General features: G+C 41.4%; 1 protein-coding gene across 3 annotated transcripts; it reads left to right on the top strand.

The window, feature by feature from the left end:
* The first annotated feature begins 5,138 nt into the window (after positions 1-5,138).
* Positions 5,139-18,664, top strand: agpat3 (1-acylglycerol-3-phosphate O-acyltransferase 3). Of its 3 annotated transcripts, none has more exons than XM_072397281.1 (10): positions 5,139-5,367; positions 11,911-11,968; positions 12,088-12,318; positions 12,745-12,914; positions 13,033-13,194; positions 14,010-14,163; positions 14,254-14,356; positions 15,261-15,336; positions 15,638-15,836; positions 16,007-18,664. In XM_072397281.1, the coding sequence occupies exons 3-10, from the start codon at positions 12,141-12,143 to the stop codon at positions 16,096-16,098; spliced, it is 1,134 nt and encodes a 377-aa protein (XP_072253382.1). In that variant the 5' UTR covers positions 5,139-5,367; positions 11,911-11,968; positions 12,088-12,140; the 3' UTR covers positions 16,099-18,664. The 3 variants fall into 3 exon arrangements, with proteins under 3 accessions (XP_072253382.1, XP_072253383.1, XP_072253384.1); XM_072397282.1 differs by lacking the exon at positions 5,139-5,367 and adding an exon at positions 6,079-6,177; XM_072397283.1 differs by lacking the exon at positions 5,139-5,367 and adding an exon at positions 10,465-10,603.
* The last annotated feature ends 424 nt before the right edge of the window (positions 18,665-19,088 follow it).

Here is a 19,088-nt window from a genome sequence, read left to right as displayed (position 1 = left end):
GGACCTTGTTTAGGGTGATCAGAATACAAAAAAGCAGTAATATGTCCCTGTTCTGCATTTTCACAAATCAGAAAAGGTTTCACAAATCTAAAACAAGGTTTTTTTTTTATCTGCAGCCTCTTTAGAATAATTCCATCCAGATGTGAGGAGTGTAACTATTTTAGTTTCCATACAGGACCTAGTTTAGGACGATCAAAATGCAAAAAATGCAGTGAAATGACCCTTTATGCCTATCCCTTTAATTCGCGAATCGGAAGCTGTGAATCGGATGCCAACTTCAGCGTCGTATGTTTTAATATATGTGTTTATATCATTTAATATCTGTTTAAAAATCTTTGTAGTTGTCTTTGACCTCATTATAGAAAACATTTGGGGAGGAAAATTCCAATTTGATCATGTATTGGCCACAGGAGATGTTATAAGAGGTCACAAGTGAGGCTGATAAAGTACACGTCAGCTTGTTCAGATTCCACGAATAAACCACAAGGCTTATAAAAAGAAATATTTCAATCTCATACATCGTCTATGTCAATATCTCCTGAAAATAAAAAGTCCAAACAAAATAAACTGAACAATTTCAACTTGGGGTGTGTGTAAACCGGTTTGGTTTGTGCTCATTTGTGCTGCTGTGTGTGAAATCCTGCTGTTTTATGTGAATCTAAAAAAGGTCTTTTGTGTGACAAATCAAGGTTCCAACTCATACCATTTTTAATATCTATTATATGACTAAAATACACTCATAAATTTTGTAATTACAGCTGAATTTACATACACACACACACACAGTGTGTACATACAATTTCGACATATACAGTCTTGAATTGAATGAAAGAGAAGTGAATGTTGAGAGAATAAAATAGTTGTAACTGAATAAAGGTCAGAGTGAGAGATTGTTTAGGCTACATGTGTTTGGGGATTGTGTGCAAGACGAGAGGCAAACACTTTGCAGAGACAGAGCAGAAGTGAAAGATAGTTTGTGTAAGCAAAATAAAGGTAAGCGTAAGTTGTTTCTTTCAGGCTGATGGGTGGGCTTGAGATTTGTGAGAGAGTTTAAAGAAATTGTTAGAATAGGTTACAGTAATGATCTGTGAGTTTTAATTGTTGCATATTGCTTTCCAGATTTCTTAGAATATCTGTTTTATTGAGTATGTTCTGTTATAATTGTATCTTTGGCTGTTGTGATTTAAATTGTGTATCTAAAGCTTGTTTTTTACAGTCGAGTTAGATTTGTTTCTGGTTCAGGTTGCTGATTTGAGTGCATTGCATAGATGTCCTTGAATGCTTTGACATTTTTTACTGTGTGAACAATACAGCTGTATGTTCTTGTTAAAAACCACTTTCTTTTATCATGTGATCGTTGTGTTTCAGTTTCTAGAGTACAATAATTGAACTGTTATTGAATTGTATTTCTCCCTGTTTCCAGCAGATTGGATAGATTATGCAATTAAGTGTGATCCTCTGAGAGAAATTATGAAACAATCCAAAGACCAAAGGTTGAAAGCACCACTGAAATGGACAAACGAGGCTAAGTTAGCCTTCGAAAGTTTGAAACAAGATCTGCTGAAAGCACCAACACTGGCAACACCAGATCATGAGAAACCATTTTTCTTGTACGTCTCCAATAGACACAACATGTATGCTTCTGCAGTGCTGATGCAGGAAACGTGTAGTGGTCGCAGAAAACAAGCTATTGCTTACTACAGTACAAAATTGGATAATGTTGTACAAGACTGGCCACCATGTTATCCATGGAGAAAGTATCCACAATAACAAAGGGATACCCAGTCATCATCTTAACACACCATAAGATTTCAGAACTAATAAATCACAGAAATTATGTTGCGACTCAGGCAAGATGTTTGCAGTTTATGCATCTTTTGACGTATCCATATGTGAGAATACAGAAGTGTACTACATCAAACCCTGCAGATGTCATTTCACTTGAGTTTGAAGGAGAACCACACGAGTGTGTAGCAGAAACCATGAGGTACACTAAACTAAGACCTGACTTAGGAGCAACTCCACTTGTGCAGGCCGATGTTACCTATTTTGTGGATGGATCGTGTTTCAGAGATCATTTGGGTAATCATGCAGGTTATGCAGTTGTGAAACCAGAAGGGGGAGACTTTGTGACGGTGAAAGCTGAGAAGTGTGAACAGCCATGTTCAGCGCAGTTGGCTGAACTGAAGGCATGTATACTGGCAAAAGGTAAGGCTGCAAATGTATACACATTTTCTGCATATGCTCATGGTATTTGCTATTTGTTTGGAGCAGTTTGGAAGCAGAGAGGGTTCAGAAGGGCCCTCTCTATATGAGGACCAAATAGAGGAGTTGATTGCAGCCATGATGCTCCCCTCGAAACTGGCAGTGATAAAGTGTCAAGCTCATCGTAAAGGTAACAAGATGGTCAGTAAAGGTAACAACGTGGCTGATGGAGCAGCAAAAGTAGCATCAAGATGCCAGCTGGCTGTTCTGGCACCAATGGTGTCACTGGAGCCAGCTGTCACTCCAGAAGACATCATTTAAATGCAACAGGAAGCAGGTGTGAGAGAGCACAATGTCTGGATGCGGAGAGGTGCCACAAAGAACGAGAAGGGATTGTGGAGATCACATGATGGTCTCCTGGTGGCACCAGTGGCTCTGTTGACAATGCTGATTTCTGATGTTCACAGTGTGTGTCACTGTGCAAGGGGAGAGGTACTGAAAAAGGTAAAACAACAAGTATATTGGTCACCGTACATGCATGCAATGGTTGATGAAGTGTTGGGTCAGCGTGAAATCTGTGCACAGAACAATGTGCAAAAGGGTGTGAAGTGGGACACATTCCAGTGCCAGAAGGACCCTTTAAGTCATTGGTCATAGACTATGTAGACATGATTAAACCAGTACAGGGTAAAAGGTACATGCTCTTGGTGATTGATCGTTTCAGCCGATGGGTCGAAGCAACTCCATCCGAGGATTTGGGAGCTGAGACAGTGGTAAAGTTTTTGGTGAGGGAAGTGTTTGGCATTCCATCAGAGATTAGTTCAGATAATGGCTCAGCGTTTGTGCAGAAAGTTGCAAAGGGCATTTTGCAGCAGCTACGGATCAAGCAGCGCTGTGGGGCTGTATATCATCCACAGAGTCAGGTAATGGTTGAGAGAATCAATGGAACCTTGAAAGTAAAACTGAATAAAATGTGTGCTTCAACTAAACTAAACTGGGTGGATGCTTTGCCGCTTGCACTAATGAGCTATCGTATGCAGACCCACAGGGTCACCCACCTAACACCGCACGAAATGCTAATGGGTCGACCCATACCAGCACCTCAGTTGAGGGGGCCCTTTAAAGGGCCCCCACTTGAGCAGTTGCAAACAGAGTTGAAAGCTTATATGAAACAACTAACTGTTATCCATAGAACAATCTATCTACAGGAGAAGGCCAGAGACTTGAATCTCGAACAGCTGGTTGAGAAACCAGTGGTACCAGGCGACCAGGTGTACATCAAAGTGTTCCGGAGGAAGGTGGCACGAGCCAAGACGAGAGGGGCCGTACACAGTGTTGCGAGCAATGGCAACCTAACCTTTTGAGACAGGATCAGTGTTTGTGATATGTGCAGCACATTTACAAATTGCTACTTTATCTCGCAGTTGAATAGCAACTAATAATCCAAAAATCAAGTCTTTATGGTTTATAGATTTACGTGTGGATGTTGTCATCCCTCTGTTTTTCAAAAGCTGTGCAAATATATTAAGATTAAGATTACTTTTTATTGTCATGTTACAAGTGTTACAAGTCGCACAAAATGACTCTTTGACCCATGCATTTTTTCTGACATAAGTCTAGAGGGAGAGATGCTGTTCTATAATACAAGGTGTCCACATAAGAGCACTGTTGATCCCTTAGGTAATTTTACAAATCCGATAACACGCAGACTTAAAAAGAATCCTCAAATCAAAGCAATTTTGAATAGACATACCAATAACGGCATCACAATAAAACAAGTCAGTAACATTAGATATTGTTTAGCAAGAATTTACACATTTAAAATGCTCCAAACGTGTTTTTAATATGAAGAGAAATTAATGAACCCAAGCAGCAAGTGTTGGTTGTTATGCCAGATGCTGACTTCACTGTGCGATCAGTGCCAGGTGACACAGCTCTGCTCCAGCAGCACTAATCCACTGCAAGAATAGCCAGCATTAGCCCAGATAACCAGACAGGCCATTATGTCTGGCCAACTGCAGCATTAGTATAGCAAAAACACCCCAAAAAACCCCACATAGAATTTGTTTTATTTGGGGTAAATCTTAAGATGGTTAATTGAATGGAAGCATGAAGGTTGGTTTTTTTTTACGTATAAAGGGTGTATTTTTTCAAGGAATTGGTACTTGATTTGTATTCTGTTCATAAAAGAAGTGTGTCTGCAAAAAAAAAAAGTCTGATCTTCTGCTTTTCTTACTTCCAAGTTTAGGTGCAGGTATGCATGCACACACAGACACACACCAGCAGAGGGCAGAAAAGAGGAGTTTGACTAGTGATGAGACAGCTGTTGTGCCATAGTCTGTCTGTGGCTGGGATTCAAGGGGAAAAAGATATTGGAAAGTTGTAGCCATATAGGCACCATTACAAATCCATGGCTAAGATAGTAATGAGCTAAGCACAGCAGTGCTGTGCGATACTGACCACATTTTAGAGTTGAAAGTTGATGATAAAAAGTTTGCTACAGGACAAAAGGAGATGATAACTGCCACAAATGGGAATTTTGTAGCGTTTTAAATAATAAAATATTCAATCACTATTTTCTCCCCCATTTATTTTGTGCTTGTGTGAGATATTTGCTCTTGTAAATAATTTAGAAACTAATTATTCAGATTTGCCTTCTGAGACGGAGAAGTTCTTTCTCCGAAATTAAATTTGGATAAATGAGGCACTCTGAAGCTGCAGTCTGCAGTTCTGCGTGGATGGACTGAAAAGGCTGTGCATTTTGGCAAAGAGTCAGTCCCACGGGACAACACAAGCTTAAGCCTAAACGTGCGACACTTTGACATGTAATTAGACTTGCAAACCAGTGTGGGGCTGTAGCGGTCCGCTGTATTGCACAGTGTGTATTGTATTTATTTTTTGTGAAAATAAATGAGGGGCCGGACCGGATGTAGGACCTGCCACCTTCAGATGGGCTTGGAGGAAATGTGGGGCTTTAACCGGCAGACAATAGCGCTCGTGTAAATCGCATTAGGTTCAATCAAATTTTATTGTATTTAAGGAAACGGGTGAAGTAAAACAGCTTTCCTTGACAGAATATTTTTACGTCCCCCGAAGGCCAGAAGGCAGAAAAGTCCAACGAAATCTACTGACTCGTCCGACTCCCAAGTGAATTATCTTCAGGTAAGACCAGAGCACCGTTACTTATACTGGATGCTAGCGTCTGCAAGCTAACTAGCATGGTGTAGCTTCAGTTCCCCTTTTACAGACGATATAGGCTTTGTGGGAAAAGTTGGCATTCATTAGCAACTGAACAGTCAGCCATACCGACTCCACCCTCTACCCCCCAAAGCATTTATTACCCTTGCTATACTGCTTCTGCTAACTTAGCACGCTAACATGTCGTTAGCAACGCATGCTGCCCTGCTCAGGTGTCCTAAAGTCAGGCAGTTGTCAACTAACATTCACGCATTAACAGTTCCCCACAGCAATAGATGGACAGGTGGATATCTTTGTCTGAAGTGTGCTCACGGTGAATGATCGGTATTTGTAACTTTTAGTTCGCCAGGCAGCTAACCAACTACTCCGGCCCCAGATAAACCATGTGTGTCAAAAGATAAGCGGTGTCAGTGGCTTGACGGAAGGGATGTGCTGGCTAGTTTGTTATTAGGCGTTTACCAACACGGCTGTGCCGCATTGGTTCAAAAAGTCCACTTAAGCATTTTGATTAAGTGGCAAGAACGCTGCAAAACCATAGCTAAAATGTTGAAATGGCAAACTAATAGGCATTGCAGAGTTAATAGGACTGTCACTGGGTTGATTTAAAACATTATGAGGCTTCTCTGTCCCACTGTTCGTCATCAACTGGCTCCCCGTTGACCTACGTACCGCTGTTACACCACACAGACAACGTAAGGTTACTGGAGTTCATTTTAGTCTGCGTGTCGTTAAGCTAAAGCTAACGTAAGTCTCGCAACAAGCGGGACGTATCGGGTAAGTGGAAGTTATCGTCATCTTTTGAAGCGTCTCTTCTTTTTCGTCATGCAAGCAGTGTTAAACGCAGGTTTTGCAAACGTGCCAGTGAACGCTTTCATGCCTTGTGCAACATCCAGCTGTGGTCGCAGGGTGCTGCCCATGCGGTTCAGTAAAAGTATGACGTGTGGAAGTGCCTTTATGAAGCTTTTGACCGTGTGCCAGCGAAATGATGAATATTAGATAGGGGGAATGTTTACTGATTCACCGGATCAGCTGCTGTGGAGCGGCTTGTTCATGTTGTGTATGCATTTAACTGACTTTGACAGATGCATTTGAAAACTGTAGTGTTTAAAAGGATATAAGCGAACAGTTACTTTAAAAGTCAGTGATTTTCATACATTGTTTGATAAATGACCCCAAAAAGGGCAGTTCTTGCAATTACAATGTGTTTTTCTGTCTCAACTATCTAACCTTTTAATGCTTTTTTACCATCTTAATTTCATCACACGGTTTAGAAAGGACACCTAATGGCCATGGTACTTATTTTTAAATCACCCAAAATATGTAGTGCTATTAGATTAGGACTATTGTTAGATGAATAAACAAAAAATGTTGAAATATTACAGCTTGCTGGCAGTCCTGTGAGAAATGTCTGTTAATTAAATTATACACTTGCACACTTTTTTGTTGCTGCAGCACAGTTTTCCTCTTACTTTTTTTTTCTTCTGTATTGTAGAAAGTCTCTTGCCAGCCAACAGTGTTTCTATTAGCCAAGTTGCAAAGTAAAATTATAAATTGTACTATAAGAGACACCTGAAAGGTCTAGCTCAGCTGTTGGTAGAAAGTGCAGTCACATGCCTGTAGTAGTAAACCATTGAGCTCCTTTATCTGCTAATAAATCATAGTTTTGCACTGGACTTTGAGGCACAGTATTGATAAGCCTTTATCTCAGCAATTCCTTCTTGGATGGTAATTAAGTACTCTTGTAGTACCGTGTGGTCCAAATACCCAGTTACTTACCTCTGTAACAGCGTGGTTAATTCACTAACAAGCAACTTTGAGGTTTATTATTCATCTTGGTGTTCATACTGAAACGGTTGGACACTTTCACCCATTAACAATTTCTCCTATTTGCCATTAGTCCCATAACTCACTGACCACAGCTATAAGAACCTTGTGTATCCTTGAGTCCCATGTCATCACCCATTAGCATAGCCACATCTACACAAAGCTCTGAGGCTGCTTTGAAAGGGTTACGATTGGGGTTTAAACGTAAGGCTGTGAGCAAATATTTACTTCATTTGTGAAATACTTGTATCTGTTTTTATCCAACATGAGCAGTGAGTTGTAGTGGTATTAAGTTCATACACATACAAATAATGCAGGGATACCTTAAGCAGTGCACTGCTGCTATGTGAGAACTGGGAGTTGTGAAACATGAACGAATGACCTTCATTGTCCAGCTGCCACAGTGTATTTTTATCTGCATTTGTTTTTTGCTTTCATGTCTGTTGGTTAGGCCGCAGGACTGGACTTTAACCTTTGGCCTGTTTGCTTCAGTTGACACTTGGTGGTTTTTGTCCGCTGGCTCGACAGAACCACGTTGGCAGTCTTTCTGGAGCTCCACTGGAAATAATTTTCCATGCCCAGGGTCCTGTAAAAAAAAAATATAGATAGATGGATTAAAAAAATAAGTAAAAACGGAGAGAGCAAGGATAGCAGATAAAGATCTCAAACTTCCAGACACTGGGATGATTTATCCCCGATTACACTCTACTGGTCAGGATGCGCAGCTTGGTGACACTGAAAGAGATTGTTTAGGGAAACTGTGAATCATCCCCCTGAACTCAACACATACCTAATTTTAAGTGTCACCAACAGGTGGCTAATGGCAAGGTGAATCAAGAAAATCTACATTGTGACTGGCTACTTTAGCATAACAGATGCCAACCTCACCCTGGCTGAAGAGAGCCCAGGCTTGTTCTATGTTAATGTTAATGAGACGTGACATATTCAGGGTGCACATAGCCTGCTAATCAGCACTAATCCGATCCAGTGGATTAGAGGATGGGAATACAAGCAAGACCCTTCTTACAGTACATGTCGGCCGCCTTCCTTTCTCCAGTGAGCCATCTTCCCTAGCATTTGTTATTGGGCTCTCGTCATTCTTTTTTCAAGCACTTGCTCACAATTGAAATGTGATCTTTTTGGTAATTTTTGTGTGGGTTTTTTTAATGGGCAATACTTTGCTCGAGAGAAATCTCTTGCGCTGATCTGGCAGTTCCTCCAATAGATCCTGGGATCTGGCTGTATTCTGCTGTCATCATCATAATCTCCCGCTTTCCTTCTGTGGGATTATTATGGCTATGAAGCTGGCCAGCCTGTGACTATCCACTGCTCACTGCAGGCCTAAAGTTTAATTTTTTTTATTCTGGCTTTGAATTGGTGGGATACCAGGAGCCAAAATGCTGAATCAGAGCGCTGTCATGATCTTCACTGGAATATGTGGGGCGATGGTGTTCATGGCCATGGCCTACTATGTATACTGGTAAGTTAGATGCATGAAATGGTTTTGGTCCATTGCTGGAGCTAGCTGAGATGGATCCTGTGTGATTTATTTGGAACTCATAGAAGTCACTATAGAACTTTAGTCTTTCACGGCCCTTTACGAGCCAAACTAAGTTCATGAAATAGAATAGTTCTGATTACAGAGCCGATTCAAATGTGGCTGTCATTGTTTGGCTGGTGTTGCTAAAGTGATATTCCAACAGCTTTTCCAGTGTCGAAGGCTCACAGGAAGCAGTGGTTATTTGTTGGTGTAAAAGCTGTATTCAGAGGATGCACAGCAGAAGCAGCTGCCCAGCCTTAAGCAGCTTTAACCCAGTCAGCGTTACTAATCTTTCCTCCAAGTCGGGCCTACACCCTCCACTGGCTGTTTTCATTTGGTTTCTTTGGACATCTTTAAAACAATCCAACAACATGTGCTTGTCTTTACTCATGTTTTACAAATACCTGCGATTTTAACACTGCGTAAAAGCTGGTTCGATTAGACCAATAAGTTATGATAAGCTCAGTGTTTCTAAGAGTATCTCCGGAAAACTGAAAACTGCTCACTTTTATTCTCAGCTTCTTGGAAAAACTAGAAACAATAAATTGAAAAAGGATACAACATAGGTTAGACTACAAACTTTTATTTTATTGAACTGACTTCACTTTCATTTGTTTAGTAATTTTAAGAAATGAAAAATAAAGCGAAGAACTACAGGTCGTAATGGCTTAAAAAGGTTTATGCTTCCCTCTCCACATACTGAAACACTGACCCAAAAGCAGTGATCTGAGCAGTTCCACCTGATTGGGAAAATTCAAACTGTATAATGTCATTTAGTTTGAGTTTATGTAAAAACATCAGAGCTGTAAAAGGATTCTGTAGGTAAAGGCGGGGAAGGCAATGCATTGGTAGACTGTTAAGTGAACATAGAATTGATATTTCATTTATTTTTACAGGATACAGTCGTAAATGTGAAGAAAACTTTCTTCTGTCATACTTTCAAGGTCTCGACTTGCGGCCTATGATGTAAAATACTTTGAGTTCTGCTTTTCAGTTGCTTTAAATGAATTCGAGCATGCAGAGGTGGAAGCAAGGATGAGGGTGTGGGGGGAAAAGAGAACAAAGTTCACGTTATATTTGGCAATACCTCCTTTTGAGTTCCTGCTTGTTGGTGCTGCAGAAATCAGCCAGGGAACTTTTCCACTGGCAGCTTGTGATAAAATACAACAAAAACACTTTTTTTTTTAATATATATTAAAAGTCTGGTTTCTGTTTACATTGAAATTTATTCAAATTAATTTGTCACTACAAAGCCATCACAAAACAAAGAGTCTCCAGATAATGTGTGGTTTCTTTTGAGGAGACTATTAAACGCTTTGAATTTAGAGAATGATACCAGTTCAGTTAAATGGCAGATGTGAGTATTTTGAATGTTTCCCCCTCTGAGTGACTGTATCTGGGATTAGCTTCGGGGTAGAAGCCCCCAGGTTGTAACGAGGTTCATTCATGAACAGTGCTGTGTAAAACGAGCACAGATGAGACTCAGTGTGTTTTGAGCATTCTGTGAACTGACATCTCATCTTGGTGGCTTTTTCTGGACTTTGCAGCCCGTTACGCACGTCCTACATCTGTCTCTCCCGTCAAGCTGCCTGCACAGCCTTTCACAGATGAAATGTACAGTAATGCAACTTTACCCTCGCAGTCCCTGTCACCCAGTATGAGCAAAGGTCACATCGGTAACATAACGCAGATACCGCTGTGCATGTTCAGGCTGATTATCAGCCCTCTGGTTGATACATGACACACATGCAACAGTATGTCAAAGCTTCTGAGATATTTCAGCCTTTTTACATTGACTGGCCCACGAGTCTGAGCTGAACTTCGGAGGATTTGAGCGTAAGATTTTGTTTGCTTCACACTGTGGCCCTTTCATATATGTGTGTGTATTATGTTGCAGTGTGAGACAGGGTTGTTGCCTGCTTACAATCACCTGTTGTTGTATCAGTAATACGGCCTGATTAAGGTGTGGGGTCTCTACTCTTAAACTAGACGTTTACTGTACTCTGCAGTGGTGAAGTGAGTTTGAAGTGAAGAGGATAGTTCTTTCAGACACTGAACAACACAGCGCCTGTCGGTGGGACACGCAACAGGCGCACAATGTTTGCATCTCTATTGTTGTCTAGAATGCAGGAAAACAGAAGTATTGTTTTTCTGAGACTGTAACACATGTTGATGTTCGTAGCACTGCACAGTTAGTTCAGATTTTTTTTGTTTTGTTTTAAATGTTGCGTAAGGAAAGGATCGCTTGCTATTTTTAAATTCTTTCTTAACTAACCCAAAGGGATAGAGGAAAACAAAGCAGGTCGGCTGTCCACAGATTAGAAATGTTCATCAGAACTGCGTTAAAACTGGCTTGACCTACACTAATGGGCTTTGTTGTCAATGTGGGAACAGGAGCATGGCTTTCTGAACATCCCGTCTTAGAATCTTCTGTTTTGACTTGTTACAACTTGTATTTCATGGATAAACAGCATCAGGTACTTCCTTCACACTCAGCCTATCACAGACCTGCTCTGCACAAAAGGCAGAAACAGCCAGGACCTGCTCCATAGTCTGTTGCAGAGCTCATAGTGGGACACAGTCACACCCTGACCTAGAGCTAATCAGACGTTTCTAGTTCACCTGCTGGAGGAAACTGGAACATTTGTCCAGACGGTCAGAGATGTAGGGCTCCATCACGGCTCTTAGTAGAGCATCTTTGCTACATCTGTTCATTATTTTCAAGATCGATAATGTCTTATTTGGCTTCTAGACTGTTGGCTTTAAAGAATATTTTGACTTTAATTGATGAAAAAATAAGAAAAGTAGGCAGTTTTCTACTTTTCTAGTTTTTTTGTTAGTAGTTTACTAACAAAAAAACTAACATGGTTACCAGTTTGTTTTTTGATGAGCTGCAATGATCAAATGTTCAACTCTGAGATTCAAACTTTGTTTTGTGTGTGAACCACATTGCCTAGCAAAGTAAGTAGTACCATTAACTTGCCACGAACACAGAGAATAAGAGGTTCCTAAACTCAAAGCACTGCTGCCGTCATCGTTACACGCTATTATAATTCAAACTCTTCTGTGAAACACATGGCAAATACTGCAATGTGTCACTCATCTCACTGTTAACTTGAGCACTCCACTGCTGTCTTTCACAGGTCCATGGTATTGGCCGAAGGACCGTGTAAACGCGGCCTGTAAAGAGATTCCACCGTGGTAAGAACATATTGTTTGCCTCTCCGTCCTCCTGTTGTCATCCCCCTTGTTTTCCTCTTGTGCTCCGTCCGCATCTCAGTTCAGTCGTAGTCATCGCTCTGCCTCTGCATGTCTGTCAGGTTGGTCGTTGTGTATAGCAAGGAGCCCCCTCAGCACTCCAGGCTCCTCAGCCATGGCTTTGCTGGCCTACCTGAAGAGCCTGTTCATCCTGCAGCTGCTGATGGGCTTTGTGTTTGTGGTGAGCGGCCTCATCATAAACTTCATTCAGCTGTGCACCTGCATCCTCTGGCCGATCAACAGGCAGCTCTACCGCAGAATCAACTGCCGGCTCTCCTACTCCCTCTGGAGCCGTAAGTAGACATTTAGACATTTAAAATTGTGGAAACAAGAAAATGTTAGAGGCAATGTGGTGCTTAGCACAAACAGTGTTAAGTAAAGGTGGGGGGTGCATACTTTAAGCTCCGATTTGGCTCCCTGCCAAGTGCAGCACAGCGTTCGCTCTGTGTTTTTCATTCATCACGTGCACATCTGACAGAACAGGCCAGCGACTCTGGATATAGTCAGCTTGACTCCTCACAGATGGTGAACTTTTGCCCAGTTACACTCAGAACCCCATAACACAAATGAGTCAGCTGCTCTTCCTAACCCTTGAAATGCCTTGTCACCGAACTTTTGAAAAGTTTGGTACAAATAATGCAAAAAAGAAATGAACATGCACATTTCTGCTTATTCTTCCTGTCGCTTCCTAATGCCCTGGCTGCGTTGTCTTTGTGCAGAGCTGGTGATGCTGCTGGAGTGGTGGTCGGGCACAGATTGCACCCTATACACCGACCAGGCTACGGTGGACAAATTTGGCAAGGAGCATGTCATCATCATCCTCAACCATAACTTTGAAATCGACTTCCTCTGTGGTTGGACCATGTGTGAAAGATATGGCATCTTAGGGGTCAGTGAATCGCCAAACTGTACCTGAGCGTTGAAGCGTGTCTTTGTCTTCGCCCCTGTTTATAACTTCAGCTACAACAAAAGTCTGACTATTGAAGCATGTACATTTCCTCCTTCAGAGTTCAAAAGTGCTGGCCAAACATGAGCTGCTGAAGGTTCCTCTAATTGGCTGGACCTGGTACTTTCTAGAAATCGTTTTCTGCAAAAGAAAGTGGGAAGAGGACCGAGATACTGTCTTCGCAGGCCTGAATAGACTCAAAGACTATCCTGAGTGTATGTGGGTAGGTACAGTCACTCAAGCATGTGTGGAAGTGTGATGGTTTTGCTGTTGTTTTTCATTTACTGCCAAGCTTCTAGATGACCATTTGCATAAACACTGTCATGCATTCCTCAGATCAGTCAACTCTAACCCAGTTGCACAATCGAGAAAGTAAAATCTCCGGTCAGAGGAACTGACTTCTGGGTTCATCGTGATGAAGTGTTAGTCTGTAGGTAGTATTTGAAAATGCAATATGTTTATACTCCTAAAGTTTTATAAGAAAATTGAACAACTCTTCCTTAATGTGAAATAAGTGCTCCAGTTTCTGCCCTTTGTTCCACTTTCTATTGCCAAGATTTGTCTTGGCAGTAACACACAAACGCTGCGCTCAGTGCACCAGCTGTATTTGCCATTTCTCAACATGAGGTTTGACCGCATACACTTTTTTTCTGATAAACTTCACGTGTTGGACCTTCCCCATCTCATAATGAGGAGGCCTTTGTCTACTGTTGGGATATGAATTGTCTGGATTCATTCAGCAGGTCTTAGTGTTTCCCTAACTGCATGAATCGGTGTAACTCGGACTGTTTTCCGTCAGATCTGGCAGATCAGCAGTAAACCAACGGCTGCCCATTAAGTCAGACCAGTTTTGGTTGATTTGCTATGTATTTAGCTAAGTGTTTGAGGTGAACTTCATCACCAAGCAGTGTTTGGGACAAGAGAAAAGAGGTGATCCCTTGCCTGTGCTTTGAATTTTTTCTTCTTTCTTTTCTTTTACCCATCTCTGTGCATTTGTGTGTGTGTGTGTATAAATACACGTCTTTTGTCTCTTCACAGTTTCTGCTGTACTGTGAGGGCACTCGCTTCACAGAAAAGAAGCACGAAATCAGTATGCAGGTGGCGGAGAGCAAAGGCCTGCCCAAACTCAAATATCATCTCTTACCCCGAACCAAAGGATTCACCACCACACTGCACTGTCTTAAGGGCACAGGTGGAGTATATAAATCCACAAACGACAAACTTCAGTATTCAAAAGGCATGTTTTCTTTTGTTCTTAATCTGCTTCTCTCTATAATTACAGTGACTGCTGTCTATGATGTGACTCTTAACTTCAAAGACAAACAAACCCCCACCCTCCTGGGCATCGTCAATGGCAAAAAATACAAAGCTGACATGCATATTAGGTGGGTCCAGCTTTTATACCCTGCATTAACTTTTCAGTCATCAGTGTTTGCATTGATAAGACATGCCACAGTGAGCAGTGGACATTGGCTTTCTGATTGTTGCATTTTGTTTTTCAAGAATCAAAACGAATGAGGCTGATTAGACTCCAGCACCTTTATGATGTCAGAACAGTAGCTCTGGTGGTCAGACGCTCTTCTAGGTGCAGGTTAAGAGACAAACCAATGGAGACAGCTTGCCTGACAGTGCTGCCAAACTGTGTTTGAAACATTTTTATTGAGTTGTTCCTATAAAATGGTGACTCCTTTTAGTTTGGAGCTCAATTTAAACAGAAGCAGCAAATGATCCCAATCAATAAGCACAGCTCCATCGCCTGAGGCCCTCTAGTGATAAGCAGTGGTTACTACAGGTCATAAGTGACCTGCATTGGGATGAAACCTTTGCTGTTGCACTCTTAAAACCAGAGGAAATGGAATATGTTGGAACATGTATTATCTTGATGGTTGCTTATTGTACATCTAAATTATTTCATGATGACTGAATAGCAAAGAATTGCTTTTTAAATCAGACAGACATTATTTTACTTAACAACATTGAGTGAATACTCTCAACAGAATTAAATGGCTGACGGTTTATTTCTTACCATGCTCAATATGTCAAAACCTTTAACTAAAGGGACACATATTGCTGTCTGTCCATTATGATATATTTTCCCCAAATTATATTAAATTATGACTGAACGTCTTAATGTACATCTCATGTAATTATAGCACATTAATTGGAAAATACATATTTGCACTTCTTGATTTCATTTGTTGGTGTAACTCTTGACTTTAGGATAAGTTGTCATACTCTTTTGAGTTTTCTCAGTAGTTCATCATGTCTCTTTCTGTCCGTCCCGTCCAGGCGGTTCACGGTGGAGGAAATACCAGATGATGAGCAGGAGTGTGCCAGCTGGCTGCACAAGCTCTACCAGGAGAAAGTAAGCAGATGTTAAAGATATCATCCAAAGTGTGAACACAAGTAGTCAGAAAAATTGAAATTCCAATTTGACCCCTTCGCTGCTCTCGTGTTGTTTTTTGGCATTTGTTGGGCTTTTATGTTGAATTTTCAAAAAATAAAGCACGTTTTCACAACTTTAAGGAAGTAAGTTAAATATCTCAGCTGACCGCAGCAGCGCTGTCGCACACTTTCAGGTGTTTTTATTAATTTTCTCACACTTTTTCATATCGAATGAAGCATCCGTATTGATAAACTGTTTGTTTTTTCTCTGTCCTCCTCAGGATGCCTTACAAGAAGCGTACAATAAGGAAGGCAAGTTCCCTGGACCCACCATTATCCCTCCTCGCCGCCCATGGACACTGCTCAACTTCCTGTTCTGGGCCACCCTTCTGCTTTCGCCCCTCATCAACTTTGCATGCGGAGTGGTCGTCAGCGGTTCCCCTCTCCTGATCATTGGCTTCACCATCTTCCTCATCATAGGTGGGTGAAAGCAACACCAGAGGCTCCCAGAATGAAAACTGATGCCGCTTCTTTCATGTTGAATACAGGAGTAAAATCTCAGCTGTTGATTATCTTGTGTAGCCCCTGTACAGTTTAATGTTTGCATTGATGCACCTCTTCTTTTTTTTTTTCGTCTCTTCTCTCCTCAGCCTCCATAGCTATCCGCCGTCTCATCGGGGTCACTGAGGTGAAGAAAACCGGCTCCAGTTATGGCAACCAGGAGGCCAAGAAACAAAACTAAACTGTGTAACCCCCTCCCGTGTTTGGCTGTTTCTGTACGGCCACCCCGTGGTGTCTCACCCCTACCCAACTCCATCTCCTCCTACTGTCGGGTCAGTTGGTAGGGCGGGGATGAGACCCACCTGTGAATAATTCTAATGGCTGTAGAGGCGGAGAGAATAACAGAAGGTGTGGAGTCGAAGCGCTCTGGTGTAGATCACAGAACATGAGGGGGGAGATGCTGCAATCCTTGCATCTTTCTTAATCCACCAACCCCCCCATTCAAGTCCCATTAAGTCTTAGTAACACCCAAGGTTAAGCTCTTAACATGTCTGAGGTCACATGGACCACAATTCAGCCCATTTTTCTGAGCTGCACCACCCACCTCCACTTCCTGTCAGTCATCAGCCAATCAGGAAGTGGGGACAGAATCCAATTTGTGTTTGATCTTTTCTAATCTTAAATCTCCATCATGGGGTACTGCCCCCCCTCCCAAACCGATCCTCAGCACGCAGGACATCTCCCTGCCTTTTCTCACTAAGCGGGACTTGTAATGGAAATCGGTGCCTTGGGGCCCATCCTGACTGTTCTCAATCGGGTCTTTTCACCCAAATCACGCAAAATTGACCACTTTACCTTCAGCTGTATTCTCAGACAGATGGTTATGGATTTATTTTTTGGGGTTTTTTTTCGTTGGTTTGTTTTTTTTTTATCTATAAACTTGGATTTGAGCTACTCCACAAAACCTTGACAATGTTTAAACTTTAAAAGTACTGGATTTGTTAAAAATAATACTTGAACGGTTTGGTGGAATGTGAAAGTAGGTCCTAGGAGTTGGACTTCTAAAAGACATTGCAGTTGCATACTTAATTATCTGAGCACCAACAGTGAGAGCCACACCGCTCTCACTGTATTGTGCCATCAGCTACAGATGTCTCGATATAAACTTCACATCATGTCTACAGATGAAGTTGGGAGGAAAGGGCTGATTTCAACCGTGGGATCTTGGTGTACTGACCCCCTAACATCTTTGATTCAACAGGCTGGTGTCTGTTTAACTACAGCAAAGGCTTTGAATGTGAAAACTGTCCTTTTCAAGGATACCTACCATCTGTTACAGGTTTCATTTGTAGCCTGCAGCACCAGATCGCAAGGTCACATTGTTTTCACTTTAACACATTTAGGAGTTTGCTCACACACTTTCATTCACGTCTAACCGGACCACCTCCTAAATGTGGCAATAATTCAACCAACAATCCTGTTGCCCCCCCCTCCCCTCCCCTGAAAATTGAATTGTTGCTGCTGTTAAATGGCAGCAGAGTTGGATTTTAGGATAACGGTCACCAACTGTCTTCATGTAGCCACACAGCTGTTAACATAGCCAGTAGAAGTGATATTTTAACCTTTGCCTTAAATCAAGCTTGCTCAGGCAAGGGATTGCTTATTTGCCACCCCTTTAAAAACAGCACCATCCTCTCACTAGTGTTCTGTTTGAATGCTCATGCATGCATGCATTCATTTGGTCTGATTAGCTAAATGAGAGAATAACTTCAAAACTACTTAGAATCTTTAGTGGCTATTTAGCAAGGTGTTAGTCTTGTTAAAGGGACAGCGCACACTGCCGCTAGGAAAAAAGAGCTCGATTGGCAGGAAGTTTGGATTCGCTCTTCACAACATAGCTACACCCAGCTGTTGATGGTGTGTCTCAAGTTGAGTGTTGGCTGCTGCAGTACAGGAGTGGATAATTCTCTCTCTGTGATAAGCAACCAGTAGCAAAGACATGGAGGGGATGTTTAGTATCATGCACTCTTCTCCCCTTCCTGTGCCACATCGCATTCTGGGATCAATCCTCCGCAACACACCACATTCATCCTCCCTCTGTAGTCGTCTCTATCAAACAGATTTCATGCAAGCCTTAATTAGCGCTACTTTTTTTTTTTGTGCGTGTGTGACAGTGTAGAAGCTACCTGGTGAGTTAGTGAAGGGATGAAAATTTATTTTAAAAGAAACAGAAAATAACAGCACACAACAGTAAACCGGTTGTTGGGATTAGTTGCCAGGTAACTTGCTATGAAGTTTTAACATAAAGAATTAAATAGCTGAGTTATGTGTGAGGAATTCTGTTCTGTTCACTCCACATTATCTTACACAGAGATAGTTTGAGTTGCATTATTACAAATATTGTGAAAACTTTAGGATCACGAGATCTCCTTCCCTTAAGTCCACACCTACATGCAACTTAAGTTGTAAATGCAGTCCAACCCATCCTGTTATTCCTGTTAAAGAATCTAATTACAAAGCTGAAAGATTGCAGAGAGGCTCAAGACAGTATTTGGAAAAAGGTTTTGCACTGTATGTTTTGGGGTTCTTTTGTATTAGTAAATAATTTTTTCTTCTTTCAATTCTTGATTACAATGAATTGACTCGAATAATCAAGCTTACTTTAGACAAACCACTTTTTAAAAAACATTTCTCCAGGAATCCCATCGGTGGCCCCTCTTGCATCAGCTTTTGTTTTGTTTTCTACAGCTATTTTTATGTTTTCTTCAATTTAAACACTTGAGAATATTAAAGGATTTAATCACAAAGCAACTCTTCCTCTTGGACTTCTTGTGTGAGTTTTTCTGTGCGCACAGCCACGTACACAGAAGAAGTGTAGCTCAGTTCAAAACCATCTCAGTTAAATCTCTCCATCAACAGAGCCATGTTCACAGAGGCACACTAGCATTCATCCACCTCCATCCATCACGACATATCCACACATTTCAACTGAGATACAATATAAAGTCACAGTAGTGTGATTTCATGTGACCACTGTGCAAACTGTAAGTATGTACATAACTTAAATGATGAATGTCACGCTCACTCTTAGAAATTGTAGAAATGTACTTTGCTGCTCTGTAGACCTTTTTGAATGACACTTTTACCAGTTTTCATCAGAAATCCACTGGACTTTGTGGATTTATCGTGGCAGGATGTGTGACGGGATAAATTGTACAAAAATGTACATAA

Source organism: Leuresthes tenuis, unplaced genomic scaffold (genome assembly GCF_036924035.1).
Source record: "Leuresthes tenuis unplaced genomic scaffold, fLeuTen1.0.hap1 SCAF_12, whole genome shotgun sequence".
NCBI classification, from domain to species: Eukaryota; Metazoa; Chordata; class Actinopteri; order Atheriniformes; family Atherinopsidae; genus Leuresthes; species Leuresthes tenuis.
Note: the sequence above shows the minus strand (reverse complement) of the source record. Positions and strands in the feature narration are given on the sequence as shown.

Coding starts and splice junctions, on each gene's coding strand:
- agpat3 (XM_072397281.1), top strand. CDS start 12,141: ATGGCTTTGCTGGCCTACCTGAAGAGCCTGTTCATCCTGCAGCTGCTG. Junction 13,195..14,009: donor ACTATCCTGAGTGTATGTGG/GTAGGTACAGTC, acceptor GTCTCTTCACAG/TTTCTGCTGTACTGTGAGGG. Junction 14,164..14,253: donor GCACTGTCTTAAGGGCACAG/GTGGAGTATATA, acceptor CTATAATTACAG/TGACTGCTGTCTATGATGTG.